A 26,817-nucleotide genomic window follows, 5' to 3' on the forward strand; every position below is an offset into this window, starting at 1 on the left:
AACGCAGGATTGGAATGTGGAAGTAGCACTAGCATCTCCGACTTTACTCTGGACTGGCTTCTACTTCAGTGTTCATCCAACGCTCAGGCTGTAAACAACTTTGGCTCCCTCTCCTTAATGGCCTTGGGGTGCATAATGTGACAAGAGCTGCAGGCCTTTACACCATGGTATCGCCCCAAGCACCACAGGTCAATTTTGCGTGGTTCTGTAATGGATATCTGTCCATCACAGTCCCTGCATTGTTTAAACCCTCAGCGTTTTGGGGGCAGGGTTTTGAGGGGGAATGTGGGTATTTTCATCATCACAAAAACTGAACACAAGAAGATAAATTTTGTGTTGAAAACGCTGACACTACCCTGCTAAGATTTGAGTTCGCAATTCCCATCAATGGCAAGATAAAAAGGGAAATGACGTCAAGGCGCCAGCAAGAAGCTTTATGGTTCCAATGGCGTAATGAGGATGCAGTTTTTGCCACCAAGTGGAGCCAGCACCCGTTACAGGCATGGACAGCTACTGAAAAGTTTCCAGATTCAGTCTGATGCCTGGGATAGTAAAAAGGTGAGGAATCTGCAGGTACAAATACCCATTAAAATAACAGGTTACTTACCTTTGGTAACACTCTTTCTGCTGGACACCATCAGACCACATATTCCTCACATTAGCATGCTCCCCAGTCGTCAGACTGGATTAGGAATCTTTGCCAAGAAGGGTCTTGCACACGTCTAGGTGGAGCCATGCGGGTCCACCCAAGAAGTGATTAAGTGGAGCAGCATCTAAGTGCCACCCTGCACTGATGTCACTTTCTTGCTTGAATCTTTCTGTACCCTCAGACGCAGATTATGAAATTATTGGCGGTATCGGTAAGTCAAGTCCTATTTTGTGACATTTTGAAATGTTAAAAAGAGACTGTGCCATGGAATGGGAGGATGGAAAGCAGTAGGAATCTTCAGTTATCAAAAAGTCAATGGAATGAGGAGCGGTAAAGAATGCTGGCCAGATGGTGGATTGCACAACATGCAAGGAAGTTACAACTTTTGGCAAGAAGCCTGCCCAAGTCCTCAGCACCAGTTTGTCTGGAAACATGCATTGCAGGGTACCTGTACCAAAAGAGCCAAGAGTCCACTAATGCAACAATCAGAAGTGGTCACAATAAGGAAGACAGTCTTTACCTTCATAATATACAAAAAAAACAGCTCTGCATTGGCTCTAACGATGAGAAAAATCAAGGGGGAAGCACAAATAGTCTGAGAGGGAAGATGCATGGCAAACCTTTAACAATCTGCATCATAAAAGGTGATTTAAACAAGAATGGTTGGTATGGCAAAGGTAGGAAGGCTGAAAGGGTTGACAAGTAACCTTTAATACTGCCTACTGCAGGGCCTTGCAGGGTGAACGACATAAGTATCAATAAAGTACAAGTTACTTACATTCGGTAATAAAATATCTGGTAGAGACATTGTCGCGTGGGCTCTCATTATCCTAAATGAGACTACTGGATTTCTAGGCAGCAGGATCGTTCACGGTGTGGGGGACTGAGTCTGACCCACTTAGAAGGACCTCTGTCACCCTAAATCCGGTTTTGCTCCGGCTAACTAGCAGTGCCTCATTTCTCCAAAAGGGAAGAGATGATTGGGCAGCCGAGCGCATGACATCTTTGGAACTTCTCAGGGAAGTCGTGGTCACTCAGATCCAAACCAACTCTCTCATTTACAGTATGATCTCATATACAAATGACAAAGGCAGTATAAGTTTTATATAATGTTTTAATAAAACGACTGCATTTTAGATAATACGGCGTGAGCCGCAATAACCAGAACCATACAACACAGTAGGATTGAAATAGTCACCAGGAGAGTAAAACATAAGAACAACGCTATCATGGTGTTTAACAATTTCTACTCTCCCTCTGCTAGTTCTATTTCGAGCACAGCATGTTAAGCTTCTAACTTGCCTTTCGGAATCCCTTGGGAGACATAAGCCCTCATACCTGAGCAAAGGCCTGTGATCTGGTTCAGCATCTGCAACGAGGCAGTCAGCGTCTAGTTGTGGTTCCCTGGTCGGAATCTCCCTCTTGCGTGTATTGGGACAAGGAAGTGTTTTTATAACTAACATGTCAGCGTGATCACAAAATGTCCCTACGCAGGAATGCCAAAGACTAAACTCCTACCACGTCTATCGGCAATGTACCAGACTGTTTCCTTGACTGAAGCACAGAGTGAACAAGAATGTGTTATGGAGAACTCCAGTGCTGAAGTAGGCTAAACAGTGTGATATGAAATATAAAACAAGACCGTAGAACTGGCTATTTGAAAAATAACAGTATGGAGCCTAATAAAAAGCATTTAGAGCAAAGTGCACAGAGGCTCTAAGCTGCGAGCAAAGGAATAAAATACATCCAGGGCAAAATGCACAAAGGCCTAAAGCCTGAAGCTAATGCACAAAGGATACGTAAAACTAACCACACTACAACATATTCTAGTTGCAGATTCCTTACCTTAGAATGTCCTTAGAATTTCCCCCAGGCGTCAGACTGGATCCGGAGATTTTTCTTCGAGCAATACCCTTGCACGTCGGTAGGTGGCGTTGGTCGACTCTGCAGGCATCGTAGGTGTCGTGGTCGCCGTGATGACGTCAGGAGTAGTACATAGATGCCGTCCTTGCGCAGTGATGTCAGTTTCTTTTAAAGACTTTCCACACCAGAGCGCAGAGCCGCTAAGAACACTGAGATTGGTGCGCCAGAGCTAAAGACCTGAAGGGGGGGGAATACCTGTCCCTAGAAATCAGTTCACAAGCGGGGAGGATGGGTGGGCGGTAAGGAATCTGCAACTAGAATATGTCTCTACCAGATATTTCGTTACTGAAGGTAAGTAACTTGTACATCTGATAGAGACTTCTAGTTGCACATTACTTACCTTAGAATAGATACGCAAGCAATGGCATCCTCGGTGGTGGGCTGCGAACTAAGATCATACTAGAAAGTCCTGCAGGACCGAACGACCAAAGTAGCCGTCCCGAGGGACCTGACTATCCAGGGGGAAATGCTTAGCAAACGTATGCAGGGATGCCCACGTAGGTGCCTGACAGATATCCAGGACAGGAACTCCACGTGCTAACGCAGTGGATGCAGCAGTGGCTCTGGTAGAATGAGCCCGCAGGCCGTCAGGAGGTTGCTTTTTTTGCCAAAGCGTAGCACATTTTGAAGCAAAGAAGCACCCATCAAGAGATGGTACGCTTCTGCACCGCCTTCCCTTTCTTCGCACCCACATAGCCAACGAAGAGTTGATCATCTACCCGGAAGTCTTTAGTACGATTGAGATAGAACACCAATGCTCTTTTTGGGTCCAGACGGTGGAGTCTCTCCTCCTCATGGGAAGGATGTGGGGGTGCGTAGAAGGTAGGCAAAGTGATGGACTGGCCTACATGAAATGGTGTAACCACCTTAGTAAGGAAGGAAGATCTAGTGCGTAACACCACTTTGTCAGGGTGCACAGACAAGTATGGAGGCTTTGAAGAAAGGGCCTGAAGCTCACTCACCCTGCGAGCAGAGGTGATAGCAATAAGAAAGACAGGTTTGAATGTGAGGAGCCGCAAGAGACAATTATGAATTAGCTCAAAGGGGGTACACATCAAGTAAGTAAGTAAAATATTAAGATCCCACTGAGGCATGATGAAGGGAGTGGGAGGAAATAAGTGGGTGAGCCCCTTGAAGAACCTACTCCCAAGAGGAGATTTAAAGAGTGAGGGCTGATCAGGAAGCCAAACAAAGGCGGAACTGGCAGACTGATACCATTTAAGGGTGCCCAATGCAGAGCCCTGCTGGGCTAAAGAAAGAATGAACAGAAGAACCTCTGAAAGAGGGGCAGAGAGGGGGTCAACAGATTTGTTGGTGCACCATGCCACAAATGTATTCCAACGACAGGCGTATACAGTTTTAGTCGATGGACGCCTGGCTGCCAAGATAACATTGCAGACTTCAGGTAGAAAGGCAAATGCCGTCAACTGTTGCCGCTCAATCTCCATGCATGAAGGCGGAGGTTGGACAGGTTCAGGTGGAGGGCCGTCCCCTGCTGCTGCGAAAGAAGATCCGCCCGAAGAGGCAGTCTGAGTGGAGGATCGATGGACATGCTCAATAGCTCTGGATACCACACTCTTCGAGCCCAGTCCGGAGCCACCAAGATAACTTTCGTGCCATTCGTGATCAACAGTGCGTCGGCGGCTGAGTTCGTCTACTCTGGCATTGAGAGAGCCCGCCAGATGTTGAACCATCAGGGTAATGCCCTGATGTTCCAGCCATGTCCAGAGGCGTAGTGCCTCCTGACAAAGGGTCCAGGACCCTACCCCACCTTGTTTGTTGGAGTACCACATGGGGGTAGTGTTGTCCGTGAACACCTGCACTACTTTCCCTTTGAGAGAGGGAAGGAATGCTTTCAACCCAAGTCTGATCGCTCGGAACTCCAGCATATTTATGTGGAGTCCCGCATCCGCCGGAGACCAGAGGCCTCTGATCTCCGCCTCTCCCATGTGGCCGCCCTAACCCAGAAGCAACGCATCTGTCACTAGAGAGATCTGAGTGGGGAAGGGAGAGGGATCTGCCATTGACCCAATCGGGATCCGAAAGCCACCACTGCAGGTCTTTCACAGTCCCCTCCAAGATCTGGACCATGTCGGAGAGATTCCCCTGATGCTGCGCCCACTGGAACTTCAAGACCCACTGCAGAGCCCGCATATGCCACCTGGCATGTGTTACTAGCAGGATGCAGGAGGCCAAGAGGCCCAGCAGCCTCAGAGTCTGTCTCACCCAAACCCAAGACCAAGGCTGAAAGATGGGAATCATAGCCTGAATGTCTTGGACTCACTTTTTGGGAGGATAAGCCCAAAACCGCACTGTGTCCAGAACAGTTCCGATGAAAGGGAGCATCTGAGAGGGAGTCGGGGGTGACTTCGGCACGTTGATAGTGAACCCCAGCTGGTGCAGGAGGTCTGCCGTAGTCTGAGGGTGGGAGACCACTGTCAGGGGCGAAGGCGCCTTCAACAGCCAGTCGTCTAGGTAGGGGGAGACTGAGACCCCTAACCTGTGCAGATGAGCTGCAACCACTGCCATCATTTTCGTGAACACCTGAGGGTCACTGGTAAGGCCGAAAGGGAGCACGGTAAACGGAAAGTGCTCATGACCTACCACGAATCGTAGATAACATCTGTGGGCAGGCAGGATGGGGATGTGGAAATAAGCGTCCTGCAAGTCCAACGCTACCATCCAGTCTCCTGGGTCCAAGGCGGACAGAACCTGAGCCAGGGTGAGCATTTTTAACTTCTTCTTGATGAAGTAGTTCAGGTCCCGAAGATCTAGGATAGGACGCAAGCCTTTGTCCTTCTTTGGTATCAGAAAGTAGCGGGAATAACAACCACAACCTACTTCTGGCACAGGGATCTTTTCTATAGCTACCATGGCCAAGAGAACCACGACTTCCTGGCGGAGAAGCACCAAATGATCCTCCAGAAGGTGATGGGAGGATGGTGGCATGTGTGGTGGTGCAGATTCGAAAGGGAGGGAGTAGCCCTTCTGAATTATTTGCAAAACCCACCCGCCCGTGGTTATATGTTCCAAGTGGGGAAGGTGATGGCAGATTCTGCCACCAACTGGACAGGAGTGAGGGGACGGACTAGGAAGGTTTGGAGGCTGCAGCTGGGGCAGAGGTGGACTGGACAGACCTCTGGTTCCCTGTCCCGCGGCCATGTGGGATTCCGTGCCCACAGCACGCATAGGCTGTCCAGCGTGCATGGCCCGGTGGCTGGGTTGAGGATGTGACAGGGCACCCCTTTCGTGGCCACGAAAGGGTAGAAAAGCAGACTGTGGGGGGCGTGTGATGGAGGAAAGGCCAAGGGACCGAGCTGTAACCCGGAATCGGTGAACCTCTCCAGGAAAGAGTCCGCTTTGTCTCCGAAGAGACGGGTGCCATCAAAGGGCATGTCCATGAGTGACTGTTGGGACATCCCTGAGAAGCCAGAAGTACGTAACCAAGCATGGCGCCGTAAGGCCACTGTCGTCGCAACCGATCTGCCCAGAGAGTTGGCCGTATCCAGCCCACAACGGATAGTGAACTTTACCGCGTCTCTCCCATCTTTCGCTGCTTGGGAGATGATAGCACGGGCCTCCTCCAGTATCTGCGGCAGGACTTGCGCAACCGTATCCCACAGTGAGTGGGAATAACGGCCCAAAAGATATGCTGTGTTCACGGACCGCAGTGCGAGGCTGGAGGAAGAAAACAACTTCTTACCAAATTGTTCCAGCCTTTTGGATTCCCTATCCGGAGGTGCGGAAGGTAACGCGCCAGGAGAAGAGGACGCCTGGATTACAAGACTCTCAGGCGTAGGATGTTGGGACAGGAACTTTGGGTCGTTTGGCGCAGGCCGATGGCGGCGAGCGATAGTCCTGTTCACAGGAGGCCCTGTGTTGAGTTTGGACCATGTACCAAAAATGACATCAGTGGGGGCCTCATTAAATGGGAGAAGGGGTTCTGACGTAGAAGCCCCAGGCTGAAGCACTTCCGTCAGGAGATTAGACCTGACTTCAGCAGTAGGTAGCTCAAGGTCAAGGACCTCAGCCGCCCTACTAACCACCATACCATAGGTAGCTCCATCTGCCGTAGCCACGGTAGGAGGAGACAGCATGCCAACGTCAAGAGAAGTATCCAGACCACTGGCTTCGGCCAAGTCCTGTGCCCAGTCCATAGTAGGGTCTTCCTGGTATTCATAAGGGTCCAGGGACCCCCTCCAATTCCTCCCCGTATTCGTAGCCATAGGAAAATGGGTCAGCATCCGACCTCGGGCGAATAGGGCCCATCGAAGCAGATGGCAGCGTCGGCTGACGCCGCTCCGACTCAGAGTCGTTGGGTATGAGAATTGGGTCGACGTCGATAGTGGGCACTACTGACATCGGGAGCGTCAATAATTGACCCGGCGCCAGGGAAGGTCTCGATTGTGCAACCGGCGTCAGTGCGGATCCACGCACGGATCTGGAGGCGACCTCGGTGGCCGGGGCCAAAGCCGCCGGCGCAGAATTCGAAGGCCCCTCAGCCAAGCCCCTTGAGCCCGAAGGCACCGTATCTGGGTCGGCACGCCAAAAAGATGAGGCGCATGGCCTCGTAAAACTGTAAGTTGGGTGGGGGTTGCTCCAGCTCCAAGAAACTCAGGGAAGAGCAGAGTCGACCCAGATGTAGGCTCAGAGGACAGAAGCCTAGTGCGTGGACGCTCTTCCTGCGTCACGTCGGACAAGCGACAGGATGAAGTCTGAGAGCGATGGGACTTCTTTGACTTCTTCTTCTTCTTCTTACCTTGACCCGAGGAAGTCAAAGAAGAAGAGTGATGATGGCTCCGCGACCGATCTTGAGCGAGTCCGGGATCTACGCGGAGTCGAGTGACGGGCCGCCATCAGCTTGAGGGACCGCTCCCTCAAAGCCTTCGGTTGCATTGCCCGACAACTTTGAGCACGACTTCGGGTCATGGTCGCGCTCGAGGCACCACAGGCAAACACGATGAGGATCCGTCACCAACATCATCCGATGGCAGTCCTCGCACGGCTTGAACCCGGTCTTCGGGGACATCCTCGATGCACCAAATGTCGCACCAAAAAAGTCCGACAAAACGGTTGAATTCAGCCCAAAAAATAGCCTAGGGTAGCTCTCGCCAGATCGGCGTGTTGTGCGGAAAGAAAAGAACTGACGTCACTGCGCAAGGGCAGCATCTATGTACTACTCTCGACGTCATCACGGCGACCACGACGCCTGCGGAGTCGACCAACGCCACCTACCGAAGAAAAATCTCCAGATCCAGTCTGACGCCTGGGGAAAATTCTAAGGAAATTCTAAGGTAAGGAATCTGCAACTCGAAGTCTCTATCACATACATCTGACAGTTTGGCTTGTTTTGTAACCGTCATACCTGGTCAAAGTTTTCCCCCAGTATCCAGCATAAATGGACTTCATGAAAGGGCTACTGCCAGTGACGAAGTCATCCACTGCTTCTGGGAGCAGATCAAATGCAATTAACTGTTGTTGCACATTTTTCATGCATGGAGGTGTAGATTGCACATGTTTGGGATAAGGACCCTCCCCGTTTTTGAGACAATAGATCTACTAGAAGTTAGTCTGACTGGAGGGCAGATTCTTATACCCAGAAGTTTGGGATACCACACTCTCCTGGCCCAGGTGGGAGCCATTAAATGACTTGGACAGGGCGTTCCTTTTTCAGAACTCTGGATATGAACTGTAGGGGCACGAAGGTGTACAGGAGTCCAGTATTCGATTCTAGCTGGAATGCATATTCTAGCTAGTGTATTTGCAGAAACTCCAACATCCAAAATCTAGGACACTGCTTGTTCTAAACTCTGGCAAAAAGATCCTCCCACGGCTCTCCCCACCATCAAAAGATAGGATTTGTCACCTCAGGATGAAGACTCTATGATCTGCCAGCTGAGCTCGTCCACCTTGGCATTTAAGGATCCTGTCAGGTGGTTTGTGACAAGGGAAATACCCCAAAACTCCAACTAACTCCAGAGATGGAGAGAGTCCTGCTACAGGACCCAACTCTTCCCTGCTTGTTGCAGCACCGTCAGATCTGGATTGGGAAGGGAATTGCGTTCAAGCAGCTACTACTAGAGATCATGAACTGTTCTTCTGAAATCTGCATGGCATTTTTCAGATTAGCTTTGTGCTAGACGAACTGAAACTTCAAGTACCATTGCAGAGTTTGCAAGTGCTACCTGGCATAGTTGACCAGGAAAATGCAAGAAGCTAAGAGTCGAAGAATGCTAACAGATATTCTCACCGATCATATCCCAACTGTCCCGGACTCACTGGAGAGGAGGGGTGGCCATGAATTGCACAGTGTCCAATAAAGCTCCAAAAAATGGCAAACTCAGCATAGGAGTTTGATTTGTTGATTGTGAACTCAAACAAAGTGACAGCAATGTCAACAAATAAGCCGTCTGGAGGTGGTCTTCGACTCACTGTAACAAGTCCACCTTCAAAAGCCAGCCATCTAGGTAGAGGAAATTGGTATACTAACCTAACCTCAGGTGTGCCATGATCACTGCTATCACTTTGTGAACACCTGAGAGGCACTGGTGAGGCCAACGGGGAACTCTTTACTAGAAATGCTTCTGGCAAAACCACAAGCTGCAGGTAATGATGTGGGACTGTAGAACAGGTATATGAAAATACACGTACTGCAGGTCTAAGGACAATATTCAGTCTTCAAGTCTTCAAGTTCCAAAGCAGCCAAGATCCGAGCCTACATGAATATTTTGAATTTGTCCTTCCGCAACAAGGAATTCAGAGGTTTAAAGTCCAATATAGGCCAGAGGCCTTAGTCATTTTTTGGCACAAAGAGAGCTTATCAACTGTCTCCTCTTTCCGAGTCCAGAACCCTCCCCAAAAACAACTTTACATAGCAACACTTCCATCTCCTGCAGTGGAGAGAAGAGGTGCTCCTCTGAAAGTCAATCAGATGTGGGGGGAGGATAAGGTTTGCTGGACCGCCATGCTGAACGCAAATACTGGATCCTTCCCACGCAGGATGCGTGTGTCCCCCTAAGGGCAGACTAAAGCAGCTTACAGACCACTGCTGCAGTGGAGGGGACTGGTGTCCCTACTGGCCTATGTGATGTCTGTCAGACCTATGTCTTCGAAAGGTCTGAGGTGACTGCTGCAGTGTTTGGGGCAACTGATGCTGTCTGTATCCAGCCCACTGGAATAGCCCCTGATTTTTTTTTAACTGATACAGGAACTACTTGGCAAGAGTAAACAGTCCCAGAGTGCATGCCGTGGTTCTACTGTCCTAGAAGGGCAGAATCAGCTTTTTCACCAAAAAGGTGTGGGCCATCAAAGGTATATCCATAAGGGAGGTTTCCCTAGATTTGCAAACGTCCATACATACTTGGATGTGTCCTGCCCATTATGAACAGTTTGAGTCCGAGAGGCCTTATCGTCTTATGGGGTGAAACACAAGATCTTTTTGGGCTATGTCTCACAGGGGAAACAGACTACAGTGAATGATCTAAGCACCAGCCTAGCCACAGAGAAAATGTGTTTTCCAAAAGACTAAATTCTCTTGGACTCCACACCTGAGAAGCAGTGAGGAAAGAACTGGGATTAACCAAACAGAGTGAATACTGTACCACCAGGCTCTCAGGAGTAGGATGTTTAATGAGAAAATCAAGGTCAACAAGCACTGGTCTGTGAAGCCTATCCGCCTTTCTGTTCACTGGCAGGCAGGCACAGGGCTTTGACCAAGTATCCATCAGAGTATCAGTAAGGGTCTCAATGAAGGGAAGCAAGGGCTCAGACACTGCATTCCCGGATCTTCGAATTTCTGTGAGGACGTTATCTTGGTCTCAACAGACGGTAGATGCAAATCCAGCAACTCAAATCCAGCACATCAGCTGACCACAACCACAAAAGATGCATTCTCTTCAGTCGGTGGTCTAAGTAACGAGTTAAACCCCGTATCAGGGGAGGAGTAAGTTCAAATAAAAATTGTCATCATCATAATGAAGAGGAAGATCACTATATCCCCTTCTCCATCATCACCTCCTTCTGGTTATGTACCTTGCTCAGAGAGACGCAACCCTAGTGGCAGCATTAGTACAGTATCTGGCTGCATAATGACTGGACGCACTCTAGTGATTTTGTAGCGTGAGATCAGTAGCATTCCGCCTGTAGATCTGCATCATAGCCTCTTTGAAGGCTTCAATTTACTGCATTGTCAAAGGTCCGGATGTGCCAGGATCAGCTCCATGCTCGGGACTAACACTGTGACAACGGCATGAAGTGGCAGGATGGGGTCAATTCAGCTTTGTTTTTTAATGTTTGAGTTTAGACTTTCATTTGGACTTACCAGAAGACTTTGACTATGAGGTAGACCTCTTGCGAAACAGGTCCCATGTGCAAGCTAGAGACCGCGTCTCTGGAGCGGGACTTAAGCAAGGTTCTTCCTCTGATGTTTGGTGATATACAGCTCCCCCTCCTGGTTCCAGATCGCCTTTTGGTGCATAAGGGTACATTTATCATTCTACTGTGGGTCCTACCCTGAACCCAGACACCAGAGGCACACCTTGTGTGAGTCCATCTGTTTTCTGTAATCACAACATAGTTTCAAGCCTGTCATTTTAGGAGGGGACATCATTTCGTAGCACAATGGTTTCTGAAAATTGAGAAATCATCACAGGCTGACATATATGAGAGCAGAGCACCAGATCTGTGCCAGAATGAATGGAAATACATTCATGTCACAGTGCAGAGGTGGGTACCTTTATGGGGTGCCACTCTAACATCAGCGATTACAGTCATTACCAAAGGTGTCATGACATGGGTTCTTCCATAGGTAAAGTGGAGACTGAGGAGATGACTTTGGTGACCTATCTGGTTTTCTGTTGAATTTATACAAAGCCTTATGGGGGACTTTACAAATGCAGATGGAGCATTCCTCTTAGTTGAGGTTTTCCATGTCAATTTCTCCCCCTCAAATAGTAATTTGGGGTCTTTTTAACTTCCTTGGAAGAACGTGAATTAGACTACTCATCAGCTGACTTCTGGTCACCCATTATTTATCCTTTGCAATGCAGCCAATCTAATAATATTTAGGCTTGGATCATGCACAAATACGTTTTTTTGTCACATGAGGCACACTACTTTAAAGGGCTGTGTTTGATGACAAACATTTGGCAGAAATATTGAAAGAATGGCAGGAAGGGTCAAACCTATGTGAACATTTGGCAAAGTATGGTAAAAGAAAGGGAGCTGACCTCTAAGAGTTACTCCTTTCAACATGATGAGGCATAAAAGTGAAGAAGGGAAGCCTCTTGGGGAGTGGAGGTCAATACATGCATCTCATCGGCTGAAATTTGAGTCTTTTCAAATTAGGTAACTGTGCTATGAAAATGACATGAAGCTGTTTTAAAAGAAATTCTTTATTGATGCTATGAAACATCACCAAAGGAGTCCCAGCTCAACATCAGGGAATAATTTAACATGTGAACATATGAAAGATCCAACGCCAGATAAAATGTGTTTTTTTAGTGCTAGCCCCACAAAAATCAGTGTGTCACAGTTTTCCTCAAATAAATATCAGCAATTGGACCTGCCGAAATTTACATAGCAAAATATTGCAGGGCTGAGGTGTTTGTCTCAAAAAAACACAATTTCCATCTGCGCAGTTACCAGAGTACTCAAATTGAACGGACCACACTTAAAGTGGAGCTCTAGACAACTTCATCTGGAACTCAATCTCTCTTCTGAAGGTTCTGGACAAAATGTTTATTAGACATTCTATGTGTTGGTTAAGACTCAAATAAAAGGTGTTGTTTTGTTATTTTAAAAGGGAGATTTTTTTCCATTTTGCAAAACATCATAAATCATAGAAATTAACATAATTTCCCATTCCTGCCAATGAAAACATCTGCCTCCAATCAGTAATTTAAAGTTCTTCCACAGTGGTACCTCCAGGTGGATGTGTCAGTCTATCTTACGTAAAGAAAATAAAAAAAATTCAAAGGTGTGACACAGTCTCTATTATTGGGTTTTAAGGGGGTGTAAATAATTTGACAAAGAGTAAATCATTTTCAACAAGAGATTTGTTGTGGCGTTTTTAATCACTAATGAAAGGTGTTAGTGTTATAGCGCAAACCATGGATTCACAGATAAGAGCATCAAAGTTCACCAGCATGCCAACAGCACACAAAATTACAGGAATGTCTTCTCAGTTCCAGACATCTAGTGTCTCAAACATTGCCTGGAACTCATTGAGACCTGGATGTCTAGCACCTACCTGAATTTCAACCCCCTCCACCCCCCCAAAAACAGAATTTATTTTATTCACCAATAACATCAAGCATCAGGTAGTGTAAATCTACTTAACAGACATGAGCCTGAATCGATTTGCATCCTACTTCTCATCGAACACCAAGTCATTTGGATTCACACTGGACACATACCTCACCCTCAAGTAACAGATCACAAAGAAAGCCAAGACAAACTATTTAAAGTCAAACTGTTCCTCCCATAAAGCCCTGGCAGTCTCCAACCTGGATAGTGACAGACTCTTCTTCACTACCTATCAGATGCCATAATGACCCACATTATGGCATCCTACAAATTGGGGCACTCCGTATGAAAGGCCTGAAAAACAAATTAACAAAATCATGTCCATTGTGAGGAAACTCATCTGGTAACTCCTGTTGGGCAGCACCATCTTCAGTAACAGCAACAAAATCATTACACCTGGGACCTCGGGATAGCAGGGTCACAAACGCACTATCATACTGGATACCAAGAAGAATCATTTTTCATATTCAATGCATCAGGATCTAGAACTACACTGCCCTATCCATCAAGAATGTTCCAAACCTGCTCCAATTTATGAAAAAGTTGAAAACATACCTCTTTAAAGGACGCTATGTAACTACAAAGTAAATGTTCTCTCTTTCAATCACTGATTCATTGTCTTTACCTTTGCCTCCATACAGTGCTCTGCTGTTTTTGGGTTAAGTCCACTCTATACAAATACTACTCTCATATGTCTAGCAGCACCACCAGGGAGCACAGTCAATGTAAATTATCATTAACAATATAAAAAACAATGTTGACCTTAATCTAGCTATTTAAATCCCTAAATTAACCTTATAAATAGAAAATGTTCTAACGCCCTTGTTTGTGTGACCTTTAAAAGCTGTAATGCTTTGTGCGTGCTTTACATTTCCAGTGACATCACCATAGAATTACTTGTAGCACATAGTTGGAGTCAGCGCAGCCAACTGGCAGAGGAAAGCCATGGAAAGGTTTTTTGAGCCATTCTGGTGCTTCGGGGATATTCAGAAAACAAGGAATATGCAGGTAGAAATATTGATCAGAAACAATGTTTACCAGCTTTCCAATAATATTATGTTATCACCTTATAACCTGACAATTCTACCAGCATCTGTATGCAGCTTATAATGAGTATGAATAACAAAGTGTACAGTGGGCATCAGCATTAAACTCTATCAAAAGTTTTTTCGGCATCAAAGAAGAGTAGCTTGGGCTCGGCTTGTTGAGCCTCTTTCCTGTCATAAGCCATGAAGAAGTATAAATACATTAACCATGACAGACCCTACAAACAAGTCACGTTCTAGCTGGGGAATATCTTTCTAAAGTCTTTTTGCAAACTCCTCTGTCAATATCTTGGTATCAATGATGTGAGACATTTGATGCACTCTACACCAGCAGGCACAACTATAATAAAGCATATCAGAGAATCAAACAGCCTTGCCTCTCCCAATCTACATCTTTTAACTCTCTTAAAAATATGTTATTAAATACAGCACATTTAGAATTCTTAAACAAGGTCACTAGTAATAATTGTTTTTGACGTGCATCTTCATAAAATGTGCTTTTCTATTTAAGTGAAACATCACTATTAAGTTTAAATGTAGGTATCCTGCTCTGTTAAACAAGAAATCTATTTGATGCCAAAACAGAAGTATGGAAGTAGGCTTTGGTGACGGCAAAAAAAAAAAAACTCCCTTACACTTTAGTATGTAAATGGCTATAATGGTATGCTGCTATTTAAAATTCAATAAACATTTTCAATTCCAATTTGCAAGTGTATTTTATAAATGCATATATATTATACATTGCACCTCTACCTACAGTCCAAGTAGAATCCACAAATGATACATATTGTCTAGAAGAATACTTAGTTTCCAACTGCTAAACTTTCTACAAAAGGACATACATAAGTACCTTATTATTTCTTCTCTATTTCCATGTCGATCCCTCTCTGAATTGATCTTTTCCCTTAGGCGATTAATTTCTGTGTCAAGGCTCTTTGCAGTTCGGTTGACTTCCAGCCGTTCAGGGTATATTTGCATAGCTTGTGCTATCTTTTCCTAAAAACCAAAAGCCAAAACATGTATCTATCTCCAAACTAGACTATACAACATATTGCATTTAGTGAGAAAAGTCAAAATACATGAACTTCCTTATGTCATTTAAGAAGACTTTGTTCATAACTGGAATATCCCTTCCATGTTAGATAGTGTGTCAATCGCCACTGACTAACAAGGCCGTGAGGTAACAACTTTAGTGGAACTCAGGATTACAAGTAGTGTGGATTTCATGATTTCTAAAATTCCTGAAAGGATAGGTTACTTACCTGTAATCCTAGTTCTCTTCCAGGGGAATCCTCATCAAAGTCATAAGCACTGAATATTCCCACATCAATGCAACCCATGTCAAAGGCTAAAAATGCACAATTTACATTACATTTTTTCTTTAATTAACATCTCACCAGGCTCAAACATTTCTGCAATCAGAAAAGAGAGAGCATAAAATGCAAACACAGGCTTTATTGAAGAGAAAACTGCAAGGAAATGCACAGGCTTTGTAGGCCAATAGGCTGCATTAAAACCATAGCAATAGAATACCAACACCATGCCTTTAAGAACTCCAGGTTCTCCTGTATCCCACCATGCCCCAAAGGTGACTGTTAGGTGACCGTTAGGCGACAGTTAGGCCAGTTCTTTTTTTTCCGACTCCTTCAATGAGGATCTTGGAACTGAGCTCTTTAGTTTTTGACAATTATATCAACAAATATCTTCAAAACTAAAACATTTTCACTTCATTCGACATTTTTAACTGCCTTGTGTACTCAGCTCTGTATTTCTAACTGACAAGTTTTTTTTTTTTATTTTTTGTTTTTAAATCAGTCACATTATGCCATCCCTTTTCATCAAGTATCCTTTGTGTGACAAAAAGATGGCACAATCTGATCCACACTCAGTGTGCATTCTTTGTCTTCCTTCTTCTCACCATCCAGTCCAGTTACACTGTCGAGGTCTACAGACAAATTGCCACAAGAGGACAGACAGGATTTTGAGGAAATCCTTCATGAAAGCAGTCTAGTTGCAAACCAAGTAATTAGAGCAACTGTGGATGCTTCTGACCTTGCGGCTCACGGTTATGTTCATGGGATTTGTTCCTGGAATATTGAACTTGCCATTTACAGGAAATTCGCTATTTGGCACACATGCTGATGATGAAATGGCCAGGATGAAATCTGAGCTAGATACAGTTAAAGTAGTCGGCCTAGACAAAAGAAAGGAATACCGTCACAAGTTCTGATCCTACGATCTGCAACCTCACCCTCAGAAGGTTCAAACCCCTCACTGATCACATTACCATCCACTCCGTCTAACTCGAGGAAAAGGCCCCTCTTGTCCATCAGCATCCTCTTCCAAAACACTTGTAAAACAATGAGTCCTCACTTCCCTTTTCTCTGTTCCCCACTCTGGTGGGGGGAAGTATTGTCAAACACCTGGGAGGGTGGCACAGGATAACAGGCGACAAAAGGGTCTTGCATATTGTTCAAAATTGTTACTCACTCAAATTCAAGCCTCCTACCCCTGCCGTTCCACTGAACAAAATATTGTCATCAACAAGCCTTGTTGCAAAACAAAGTAAACATTCTACCCCAAAAGGAAGCCATAGAAGAGGTACCATCCTCTCAACAATTACTCTTGTTATTTCCTGGTAAGGAAAAAAGGCTCAAATCGATAATACACACCCCTCTTGGGCTTAAGACCTCTCAACAAGTTTATATGCAAAGAGAAGTTCAGGATGTTAGCCCTTTACCAGGTCTACCACCAACTCCATCAGGGGGACTGAAGTGTGTTGTCGATCTCCAAGATGCCTACTTCCACATACCAATAATCAGGGAACATCCAAATTTCTCTGCTTCAAAGTAGCATCCAAACACTTGCGGTACAGAGTACTACCCTTCAGGCTCAAGTCAGAACCCGACACATTCTCAAAATGCTTGGCAGTAGTTACAGCATTCCTGTGGAGACAAAAGATATTCATCTACCCATACTTAAACGACTGGCTGATGAAAAGCTCCTCCCCAGAGCTTGCACAAGAACATTATCAGATCTGTCGCAAAACCTTGTAAGACCTGGGCTTACAGATCACCTTCAAAAAGTACACACAAATACTGACTAAAAACTGCACTAGCTGGGAGCGACTCTGGACACTGATCATGCAATAGTGTATCTTTCGAAGGAGAGGTTATATTCAATTAACATGAAATGTCACACTCTCCTCCACATTCCTCATTCATCAGCCAGACAAGTGGCGTCACTACATAGGTAGATGACATATTCATAGTCCCCAGTGCAAGACTGCACATGAGGCCTCTGCAGCAATATCTGGAAGATCAATGGCCTCAATATTCGAACCTCTGGGACGTCAAATTGGTCCGATCAAAACATGCCAGACAGTCTCTCAAGTGGTGGATGAACAGTCGGAGCCTTCTGGTAGGTGTCCCGTTTTCTAAAGGAACTTACCACACAGACTCTTGTCACAGATGCTTCCCTCCAGGGTTGGGGAGCTCACATGGGCACCCTACAAATTCAAGGCTTGTGGTCGTACAAGGAGCAGCTGTACCACATAAAAATGGTGGAACTCAGAGCAGTCCATCTAGCTCTGAAGACTTTTTATCCATCCATCAAGACAGAGTCTCTCCTCATACAAACAGACAAAACAACCACAGTGCATTATTTGAACAGACAAGGAGCAACACATTCCCGTCCCCTGTCACTGAAAGCACAAGCCATAAGGAAGTGGCTATTCGCCAGAGACCTAACAATCTCGGCCATTCACCTGTCAGGGTCACAAAACACCCAAGCAGACTATTAAATGACAACTTTGCAGAAGTTCATGACTGGATTTAAACAAATACGTCACTCAAGACATCTTTCGAGAATGGGGGCAACCACAAATCGACCTGTTTGTGGATGAAAACAAAAAAAAAATGCCCAGACTTTGCATCCAAGTTCTAACAACCAGAAACAAAGAGGAATGCCCTTTTGATAGACTGGTCGAGGGTATTTCTTTACGCCTTTCCACCCAACCCTTCTCCTCCTTGGGAATTGAATCTGGTGCTTCCAAAATGTATGGGTCCACTTTTTGAACCAATACGCAAAGCATCCTTGCAACACCTTACCTGGAAAGCTGCTTTCCTGGTAGCAATCAGTTTGGCATGCAAAGCAATTGAGATTCAAGCTCTCTGTGCCAAAGAACCCTACACTGCGTTCCATGCAAACAGGGTGGTGATGAGAACTTATCTGAGTTTTTATCCCAAGGTGGTGTCTGATTTCCACATTAACCAGACAATTTCACTACCCATATTTTTCCTTAATCCCTACACACCAATGGAAAGAGTGTTGCACTCTTTAGATCTTAAAAGAGTATTGAAATTCTACCTGGACAAGACCAAAAAGTATCAGACAATCTGGCCGTCTATTTGTTAACTATGGCCCTATGGAGACAGGCGTTGCTGCATCTAAACAGACCATTTCTAGACGGATTGTTTCTTGTATTCTGTTGACTTACCAGTTAGCCAACAAGCAGTTACCTGCCAGACCCAAAGCCCACCCTACACAGGGTAAGGCGGCAATAGCTGCCGTACTAAAGAATGTTCCCATCTACGAAATCTGCAAAGCTGCTACATGGAGAGTGGTCCATATTTTCACAAGGCATTACTGTCTAGATTCAAATAGTAAGACAGACACCCAAGTAGGGCAGACCTCCTTAAGAAATATATTTTGATAATAATGATATTTGGTTGTGCTTGCTTTTGATTTGTCTGCAGGGGTGTGGGATGGATGTGCTACTCTATTCAGTGCTTGTTACTATTGATGAGGATCCCTAGAAAAGAGAGATAATTTACTCATCTGTAGTCCTAGTTGTCTTCCAGGGTAATCCTCATTAAAGTCATTAGCTACCTGTCCACTTCCCTGGAAGAATCTTACATGCAGTGCTTTTTACACGACTGTATTTTCCTCTTCGGGTCACCGTAAAAAAGTACAGACCTAACTGCCACCTAACACTCACCTTTGGGGCATAATGAGACTCAGTTCTTAAAGACTCAGTTTCAGTATTCTATTGCTATGCTTTTAATGCAGCCTCCTCATTTGAAACAACCACAACTTCAACAAATGAGGTGAAAGTGTTGAGCTCCAACTCCCCCTAGGGAGCCACCATAGTAGGCTATACAGATAGGCCATAGCTAGCACATGTATGAATGATTTTAAGTGTTTAGTGAAACTGACTGGGGAGGATCATATGTGAATTCATAATTCATGGGATTACGGATCAATAAATAATTTCTTCTCCAGCATGGTACCTTTCATAGACTGGCATGCTTGAACCGGAATATCGATCACTACATCATATCCAAATAAATGGGAAGTGGGCTCACATTTAATGACTACATTAAACTAGTTGTTTTTCTTTGAAGAGCAGACTGCTGCAATCAAATCCAGGCAGTCGTCCTTCATAAAAGTGTGCTGATATCTGGGAGTGGCACTCCTGCATAGAAAGCTGCTATTGCTGGCATGCTTCTTGTGAAATGTGCTCCACTCTGTCCTGAAGTGGGCCCTTAGCTTTACTGTGGCAAAACCTGGTTCAGGCTGCCAGCCTGCATATAAAGAGGGTAGCCCCAGTATGAGGGGGCAAAAGAGATAAATCGCTGATCAGAAGTATGCATGTCCTGTTTTCTTTCCATGCAAATTTTAATGCGCCGGTGTACGTCTCTTGTTCTGCTGAAATAGCTGGGTTTGCAAAGAAAGACAGACTCATTCAGATAGAAGTCAGAGGGAGCTTTAGACTTTAACTGCAGGTTGGTGCGCAAGGTGAGTTTCATCTTTTGTGAAGTGAAGGTATGGTTCCTTTACTGTGAAGGCTTGGAACTCCTTCCAAGAGTAATGAAATTTTCCATCAGAGATATTTGAGAAGTGCTCTATCTATCTGCTGAAAAGATGGGAGCATCAGCTGAATGATCAATATGTGTGTAACAGGGGACGTTATCCAGTGAGGTATATTAGGGTTCTATTCAGGGTATAAAGTACTCGTCTCTATGTATTATTTGACCAGTTGTACTTTATTTGTTCCCAACACAGAAGTCTAATTCTCCATTGATCATCTAGGGGTCATTGCCTGGTCTCCTTCCCATCTGACAGTTTCTTTGTTTCTTCCTATGATGTCAGGATCCTCTGTCTTCCACTCCCAGACAGCCAGTGAAAGAAAGGGAGAAAACAAATGGAAAGCTTTTGTCAGGTAAGTGGTCTCTCTTATCTCAGTATCTGTTTCATTTTTGTCTGTGTACATGCACGCTGGGGTGCTTAGGGGTAGGAAAACCCTTGTTGGGATTACAATAAGGGGTTCTTTTAAGTTGTGCTGCCCAAGGACCCAGTATTGTTTTTCATTTCTTAGGGTCTCCGTTATTTTTTTGTTGTTATATGAATTAGGGCAGGTTTAACGAAGGGAGCAGGCATACCAAGTTAAACTAAAACAAACTAAGGTGCAAATATAGTGCTTTCCCTTATTAGGGATTGGTTCCCGAGGCAATAACCTTCACCTCCACATGCCTGTGATTTCCTGTACTTCCAACCCCTACCCGGTCCCTCAATATCTTTCCCACCGACTCTGTCAGTTGACCACGCAAACTGTACGTACCTGAGAGAGCCTTGTTCCTCCAAGGACGTGGCTGGCTTCTCTGCTCTCCTTGTTTCTTGCGGTGGCTCTCCGGCTCCTCCCCTCGATTCCGACGTGGTTTCAGGTCTGCTCAACAGAGTCTCCGCGTTCCTCCCGTCTCTGCCTCTCCTCCTCTGTTTCTCCCTGGATTCGGGTCCACGCTCCTGGGTCTCCGGGCTCTTCTCCCATCTCCCTGTGCTCCTCTCCTCTTCCGGCTTTTCTCTGTGTCCAGAAAATATCACTGACTTTAGCATGTTTCTCTGTGCCTGCGCATAATATGATATTGGGAGTCCTCTGGGGGACTCCCACCTCGGTTTGTCCGCCATGTGTTCCTGAGCCCTCTCACACTGTGCATGTCCCACTGCAACAGAAGGCTCCACGCAGGAGGCAACGCCCTAAAGAGGACTTTAAGGAACTTGCCTGTTGACTCTCTGGGAAACCTAAGAAGTTGTATCCTCTTGCCCTATTAACCGTGATTTTGTGATCAGATGAACTCCTGACTGAGAAGTGGTTAAGCCTTCTTGGGCTAGGTATGCCAGGTACAGCACCACTTGGTGGGGTTCAGTCTTTTACTCTTACACAGAGAAGTGTTTCCATTTAGTATAATACGTTTTTTTGTCATAGCTAGTTGCACATGCCCATGACAGTATTGCTTTGCAAGCTATGGATATGACAAGATTGTCACATTCTAAGTGGTCAGAAAACAAGCCGTCAAGTTCAGTGACATCACATAGTGATGGGGGATACAACAGTTGGGTTTTAAGACGAGCTTGGGGTGGTTCTCCAGTTAAATTGGTGTGTATTAGGATACTTACATTAGGTCAGGGCATCAAAACTGAGGCGATCAGTGCACCGAGCAAACCCTTGGCTTTCCTCAGCACTTTAAGAGTGAGGGGAAACCATGGAAGGGTAGTCCACCTGGTAGCTGAGGATCCCTGGCAGGTGTTCCATAGAGATGTTCTACTTGTTTGCTATGGCCCCGTTCCATAACACCTGCAACTCCACTGACAGAGACCAAGACCTTGTGCCTCCCTGTTTGGTGAAGTACACTGCAATTGTGTTGTCTGTCCTGATAAGGACAGTCTGATCCTCTAGTGTGCCAGGAAAGCCTGGAGGCCTATTCTTCAGTCCTGTTCCTATTCCTTATCTGACTAGAGACCTGCTGTAGACAGCTCCTGCTTGTGACCTCCCCAACCTTCCAAAGAAGCATCCATGTCATGTCATACATGTCCACTGAAGGCTGGAAAGGAAGGTCTACTTTGAGTTTGTCCAGAAACCCTTTACAGCAGGAGGGCTTGCTTGATACATCTGTATGTGTCACACCATGACCCTATCAAATGCTGCCATTTTTATTCTAGCTCTTGATAAATGAGTCTTAGTCACAGCTAGGAGAAGTGAACCAGCACTATGCAGGATGACAACAGGCCCACTAGTACTTTGCAAGAACTGGCATGGACAGACTCCTTAAAAAAGGAGCTTGCTGCCAATGTTCGAAGTTTTGCAACCTGATTCGCTGAAGGAAACGTCTTGCTGAGCTGCCGATTCAGGGTTGCTTTTAGAAACTGAGTTCTTGTTGCAGGATGGGAGGAGAACTTTTCTTTCACTGGTTGAGTTTAACACAAACAATTCAAGTTGATGCAACCTGCTGAGGCGGCACGAAGATCTAATTCTGAAGGAGCCTTCACAAAGACATCGTCCTAGTACAGGTAAACTTGGTGCTTGTCTCTTTAGGAAGGCTTCTAAAGGGACTAAGAACTTTCAGATGTTCAAAGCTTTTTTGTGGTTGAAAAATGCCTGATTCACAGACTCGGGCCATTTGCAACCAGAAAACAAACTTTTTACAATGTACCAAAGGCAAATTGTGATTCACTAACTTTTGTTACTGAATCACAATTTGAATTAGCTACCAAATACAGATTCAGTATTTTGAAGTAGCATACCTTCCAAATACCGAATCAGGATGGTATGTATTAATGTTTTGCAACCAAATTCTGGTTGCAGAACAGTAATACCCATTTCGGAAGGGGTCCTTTGGTGATGTAAAATACTAGGAGTATGGCCTACAGGAGGTATCAGGGTGGTTTCTGAAAAGGGATGCAACTGCAGAGGCAGGCTGCACCAATGTTGTGTAGCGCTTTGGAGGTGTGAGTGGGAAGTTTAAATTGTGCATGATCATGCATCGGAAGCCAGGGGAGCTCCTTGAGGTGCAGCGTGGTGTGTGTCCTGCATCTGAGTTTTTAAAAGTGATTCTGGCTTCTGAGTTTTGAATTGTTTGCAGTCATCTGGCGAATTGTTTGCGGATCCCAGCATAGAAAGAGTTCCCATATTCCAGCTTGCTAGTGACACAGGGCATGTGTGACGGTTTTGTGTGTGCTGTTCGGGATCTATTTGAAGATACTTCTCAGCATCTTCAGGATGTGGAAGCAGGGAGCTTTGATGGCGTTGACTTGTGCGGTCATGTCAAGTTTGGAGCTGATGACTATCCTAAGGCTTTTGGGGTGGTTGCTGGAGATGGATGTGGGTCCTAGTTCTGCCAGCCACCAAGTGGAGTCCTATGGTGAGGTGTTTGTTCTGAAGATCACAACTTCTGGTTTGTCGGTGTAGAGTTTGAGACAGACAGTCTTCTTTCCGTCAACAACTTTGGTCATTTAGCATATTGTCAGAGAGGAAATGTATGAACTGGGTGCGGTCTGCATAGGAGAGCATGTCAATGTTGTGGATAACGAAGGCCAAAGGGGTAATGTATGTGTTTAAGAGTGTAGGCTGAGTGACTATTCTTGCAGTAACTGACAGATTAGGTTGCGGACAGCCAACGAGCTGGGAGCCAGGTTGATTGCTTGAGTTTTTCCGGTTACGAAGGAACAAATCCATCGGAGAACAAGTCCTTGGATTCCCATCTTGTTTAGGCATTGGATGAGGATTAAGTGGGAGACAGTGTTGAATGCTGCAGAGAGATCCAGAACAATGGGGGCTGTTGTGTCTCCTCCTTCCCAGATCACGCAGAAGCTCTCTGTTTTGGCAGTGAGGGCAGTTTCTGTGCTGGGCTTGGGTCTGAAGCCGGACTTTGTGATATTGAGTAGTTGGTGGTTGCTGAGATGGTTGGAAAGACATCTATTGAGCAGTTTCTCTGGGACTTTGGCTGTGTATGGAAACAGGGAGATCAGTGAGTAGTTGGCGAGTGTTGGTGGGTTAGCAGAGGATTCTGTTGAGCAGCAGGAGGACTGTTATGTGTTTGGCAAAGGTAGCAGAAGAAATTGAGGTATTCAGGATAGATGTGAGTGCTTTGTTGATGGGTTGAAGTCATCTGGTGAAGGAGTGGTGGGAGCAGGGGTGCGATGAGGCCCTGGAGTGCATGGGCATTATGGCAGCAGTGGTCTTTTCAGGATGATGGCTTGCCATGTGGTCAAGGTGGATTACCTGTTCAGACGAGGAGTTGTGTTGCTAGTTCCGCAAGATCCAGCTGAAGGTTGAAGATGCTCTAGACAGGTTAATTAACTAAAGAAGAATTCAGAGAGTTTGTTGTGGAGATCCAGGGAGGGGGTGATGCAGCTGGAGATGGCCGCTGCTGAGGTGTAATCTTTCATGATGGAGAATTCTTTACTTTTGGTAGTATTGATGAGGTCTGCAAAAGAGTGTGCTTGGTGTTGCAGATCTGATGGTGGTAGTGTCTCACTGCAAATTTGAAGGTGTACTTGTCTGCATGTCTTGGTGTAATCTCCATCTGCACTACAGTTGCTTGCATTGGCACTTTGTCATCCTGAGTTCCATGTACTTTTGGCTTGAGGTCTGGATCTTGTGGCTTTGCACTGCTTGGCCAAGTTGTCAGTGCAGATTGTGATCCAGTTCTTGATGGACTGAGACAGGCTGTTGGTGTGTTTGGGCTGACATGGAGAGAGAGCAATCATGTTCAATGGGCGGGTTTGGTGGTGGCTGGTCTGTGATAGTGCAGGATGGGAATGATGAGTTTGAGGATGAGGTGGTCTGTTCAGGCCATCAGTGTGAGTTTGCTGACTCACTTTCTGTCAGAGGAGATGAAAATCAGATCCAGAAGGCATCCAGTAGAGTGTGTGGGTCCATTCTCGCATTATGTGATGCAAAGGTTTCCAAGGTCTTCTAAAAAAGCTGCTGAGTTCGGGACGGCGCAGTCTTCCAGGAGGAGGTTCGGGTCTCCAAGGAGAATGAAGGCTCTGGAGTTGAGCATGAGGGGAGCAATGAGGTCCAAGATGGTGCTGGCAATGTCGAAGCCTGGTCCTGGAGGCCTATATACAATTCTGCTAAGGATGAAAATGGATGTCTTGTGAAGTTTAAAAGTCAGATATTCCTTGTTGCTTGTGGATGCATCTGTTGGTATCCTGAAAGATGATGGTGACTGTGTCTTAATGGTATGTGGGTTTCTAGAGTTTCTGGAACAGGGCACGTTATGGACAGGTGCAGAGAGGCTTGCTTTGGTAGATTTATGCTGTGGCTGACATTCTGAAGTTCCAGGGAAGGAAGGAGGGTGGGGGGCATTAGGCAGGTAATACGCATACAAAAGAATGGGACAAGGCCCCAGTATGGGGGAGGTGTGGGGTGGGGCAAAAGTAGCAAAAAATAGCAGAAAAACACTAGAGCAGAGAGAAAAGTGGGAAAAAATAGAGTGGCAGAAAAAAAAGAGTGAAACTGCATAATAAGCAGACAAGAGTGGAGATGGAGAAAGTGGCAGAAATAAGCAAAAGAAAGTGAAATAGGCAAAATAAAACAGCAGAGATTTGCAGAATCAGAAGCAGGAAATGCAAATAAATATATTGGTAAGGTAGAAACAAACCTGAAGGAAAGAAGCAGCAAAGAGAATGAGAGACAGTGACAGAATAGAAATAGCAAGGTGGAAACCTTGTGTGCACTGGAGAACAGACCGAAAGTGGCTTACCTGGGCAATTATACTGGCACAAGGATGTCCTTGGGGGCTAGGCAGGGACCTGCATAAACATTCAGTGCCACAACTTGTACTGTGGCAGGTGCACTCATGAGTTTTAAGCCCTTTTTCCTGATACAATCTTGAAAAGGGATCGGATTTCTTGTAATCCTGGGTTGCGATTTAAAAACATACAAAAAGCACTGTTGTTCTATTGATGACAATGGAAAGTCAAACCTCTGTCGCTCTTTCCAACAACGCATGGAGCTGGACAAGGTCACCTGGTGAAGAGTCTGACTGAGGGAGTATTGTGTGTTTTTTCACATTGGAAGAAGCCCCCCCCCAATTCCTCCTTGTTCTCATGATCACTATCATCCTCAAGCTATGCACCCATGACCTCACTTTCCCTTTTATTTAAGTCTTGATCACTGTCTGGAGATTTCTCATCACCTATCTTTCTTGGTGTATGATGGACGTTTCATGGCGCCAGAGGCAGCTTTGGTAGGTCTTGTGGAGGAAGTATCTGAAGTATGGGCAGCTGAGTTTGAGATGGCACTGAAACATGTTGCTGAGGTATCCATGAAGGCAACCTGTGCAGAGGAAACTGCTAAAGCTGCAAGACTAATCTTTCAAAAGCTTCATGTGCAGTAGACTGGTCGCTAAGGTGACTATGGTCTGCATCACAGATGTTTCCCTGAAATGATGCCTGTGATCGTGGGGAAGCACATAATGCCCCTTATGTGCTCCTCAGAGGGTGGCCCTTCAGGAGTGTCAACATTGCTATTGAAAGTCTGCACTTCTCTTTCAGTGATGCTCAATAACTACTTTCATGATACTCAGGAATGTAGCAACATTTCGCTGCACTGGGCTATGAGAAGTATCCAAGATCTGCCACTGGTCTATGAATCTGACGACCAATCTGGTTTAAGGTTCTGTACTGACAATTGAGACGAGACCTTCAGTGACTGATGTGAACAACCTGTGTATAATATAAAATCAAAGACACTTAATCACATTATATTCATCCCTTTTCGTTTAAGAAATCACTTTCCAATATTAACAGACTTCCAAAGCATCTGCTTTTTTCTCTCTTTTGTATTATAGGGTGGTCAATTTATCTATTTAATGTTTCTTTAAGGTTGCCCTTTTTCCTCTTTTTGTTCTGGTTACAACTATTTTTTCAGCTTCTTCAGGTAACATATTTCTGAAACTTCATGATTTTTATTTACCACAATCCTAATGTAAGAATGTATTATTAATATATTTATGACTCTAATTCTCAGCTTTATTTTTTATATAGTCTTCCCAATATGGTACTGTTTAGCTATTTAGTCATACATTACGTACCTAATATGGTGACAAC

General features: G+C 45.3%; 1 protein-coding gene across 2 annotated transcripts in view; it reads right to left on the reverse strand.

Annotated features, from left to right (window-relative positions):
- Window positions 1-26,817, reverse strand: part of SMC6 (structural maintenance of chromosomes 6) — a 610,138-nt gene that overhangs the window by 214,174 nt on the left and 369,147 nt on the right. For both annotated transcript variants that reach the window (XM_069235972.1, XM_069235971.1), the window contains exon 22: window positions 14,774-14,919. In XM_069235972.1, coding sequence (XP_069092073.1) covers window positions 14,774-14,919 — 146 coding nt within the window. The remainder of the gene's footprint in view (window positions 1-14,773; window positions 14,920-26,817) is intronic.

The sequence above is a fragment of the Pleurodeles waltl genome, chromosome 5 (genome assembly GCF_031143425.1).
Source record: "Pleurodeles waltl isolate 20211129_DDA chromosome 5, aPleWal1.hap1.20221129, whole genome shotgun sequence".
Lineage (NCBI taxonomy): Eukaryota > Metazoa > Chordata > Amphibia > Caudata > Salamandridae > Pleurodeles > Pleurodeles waltl.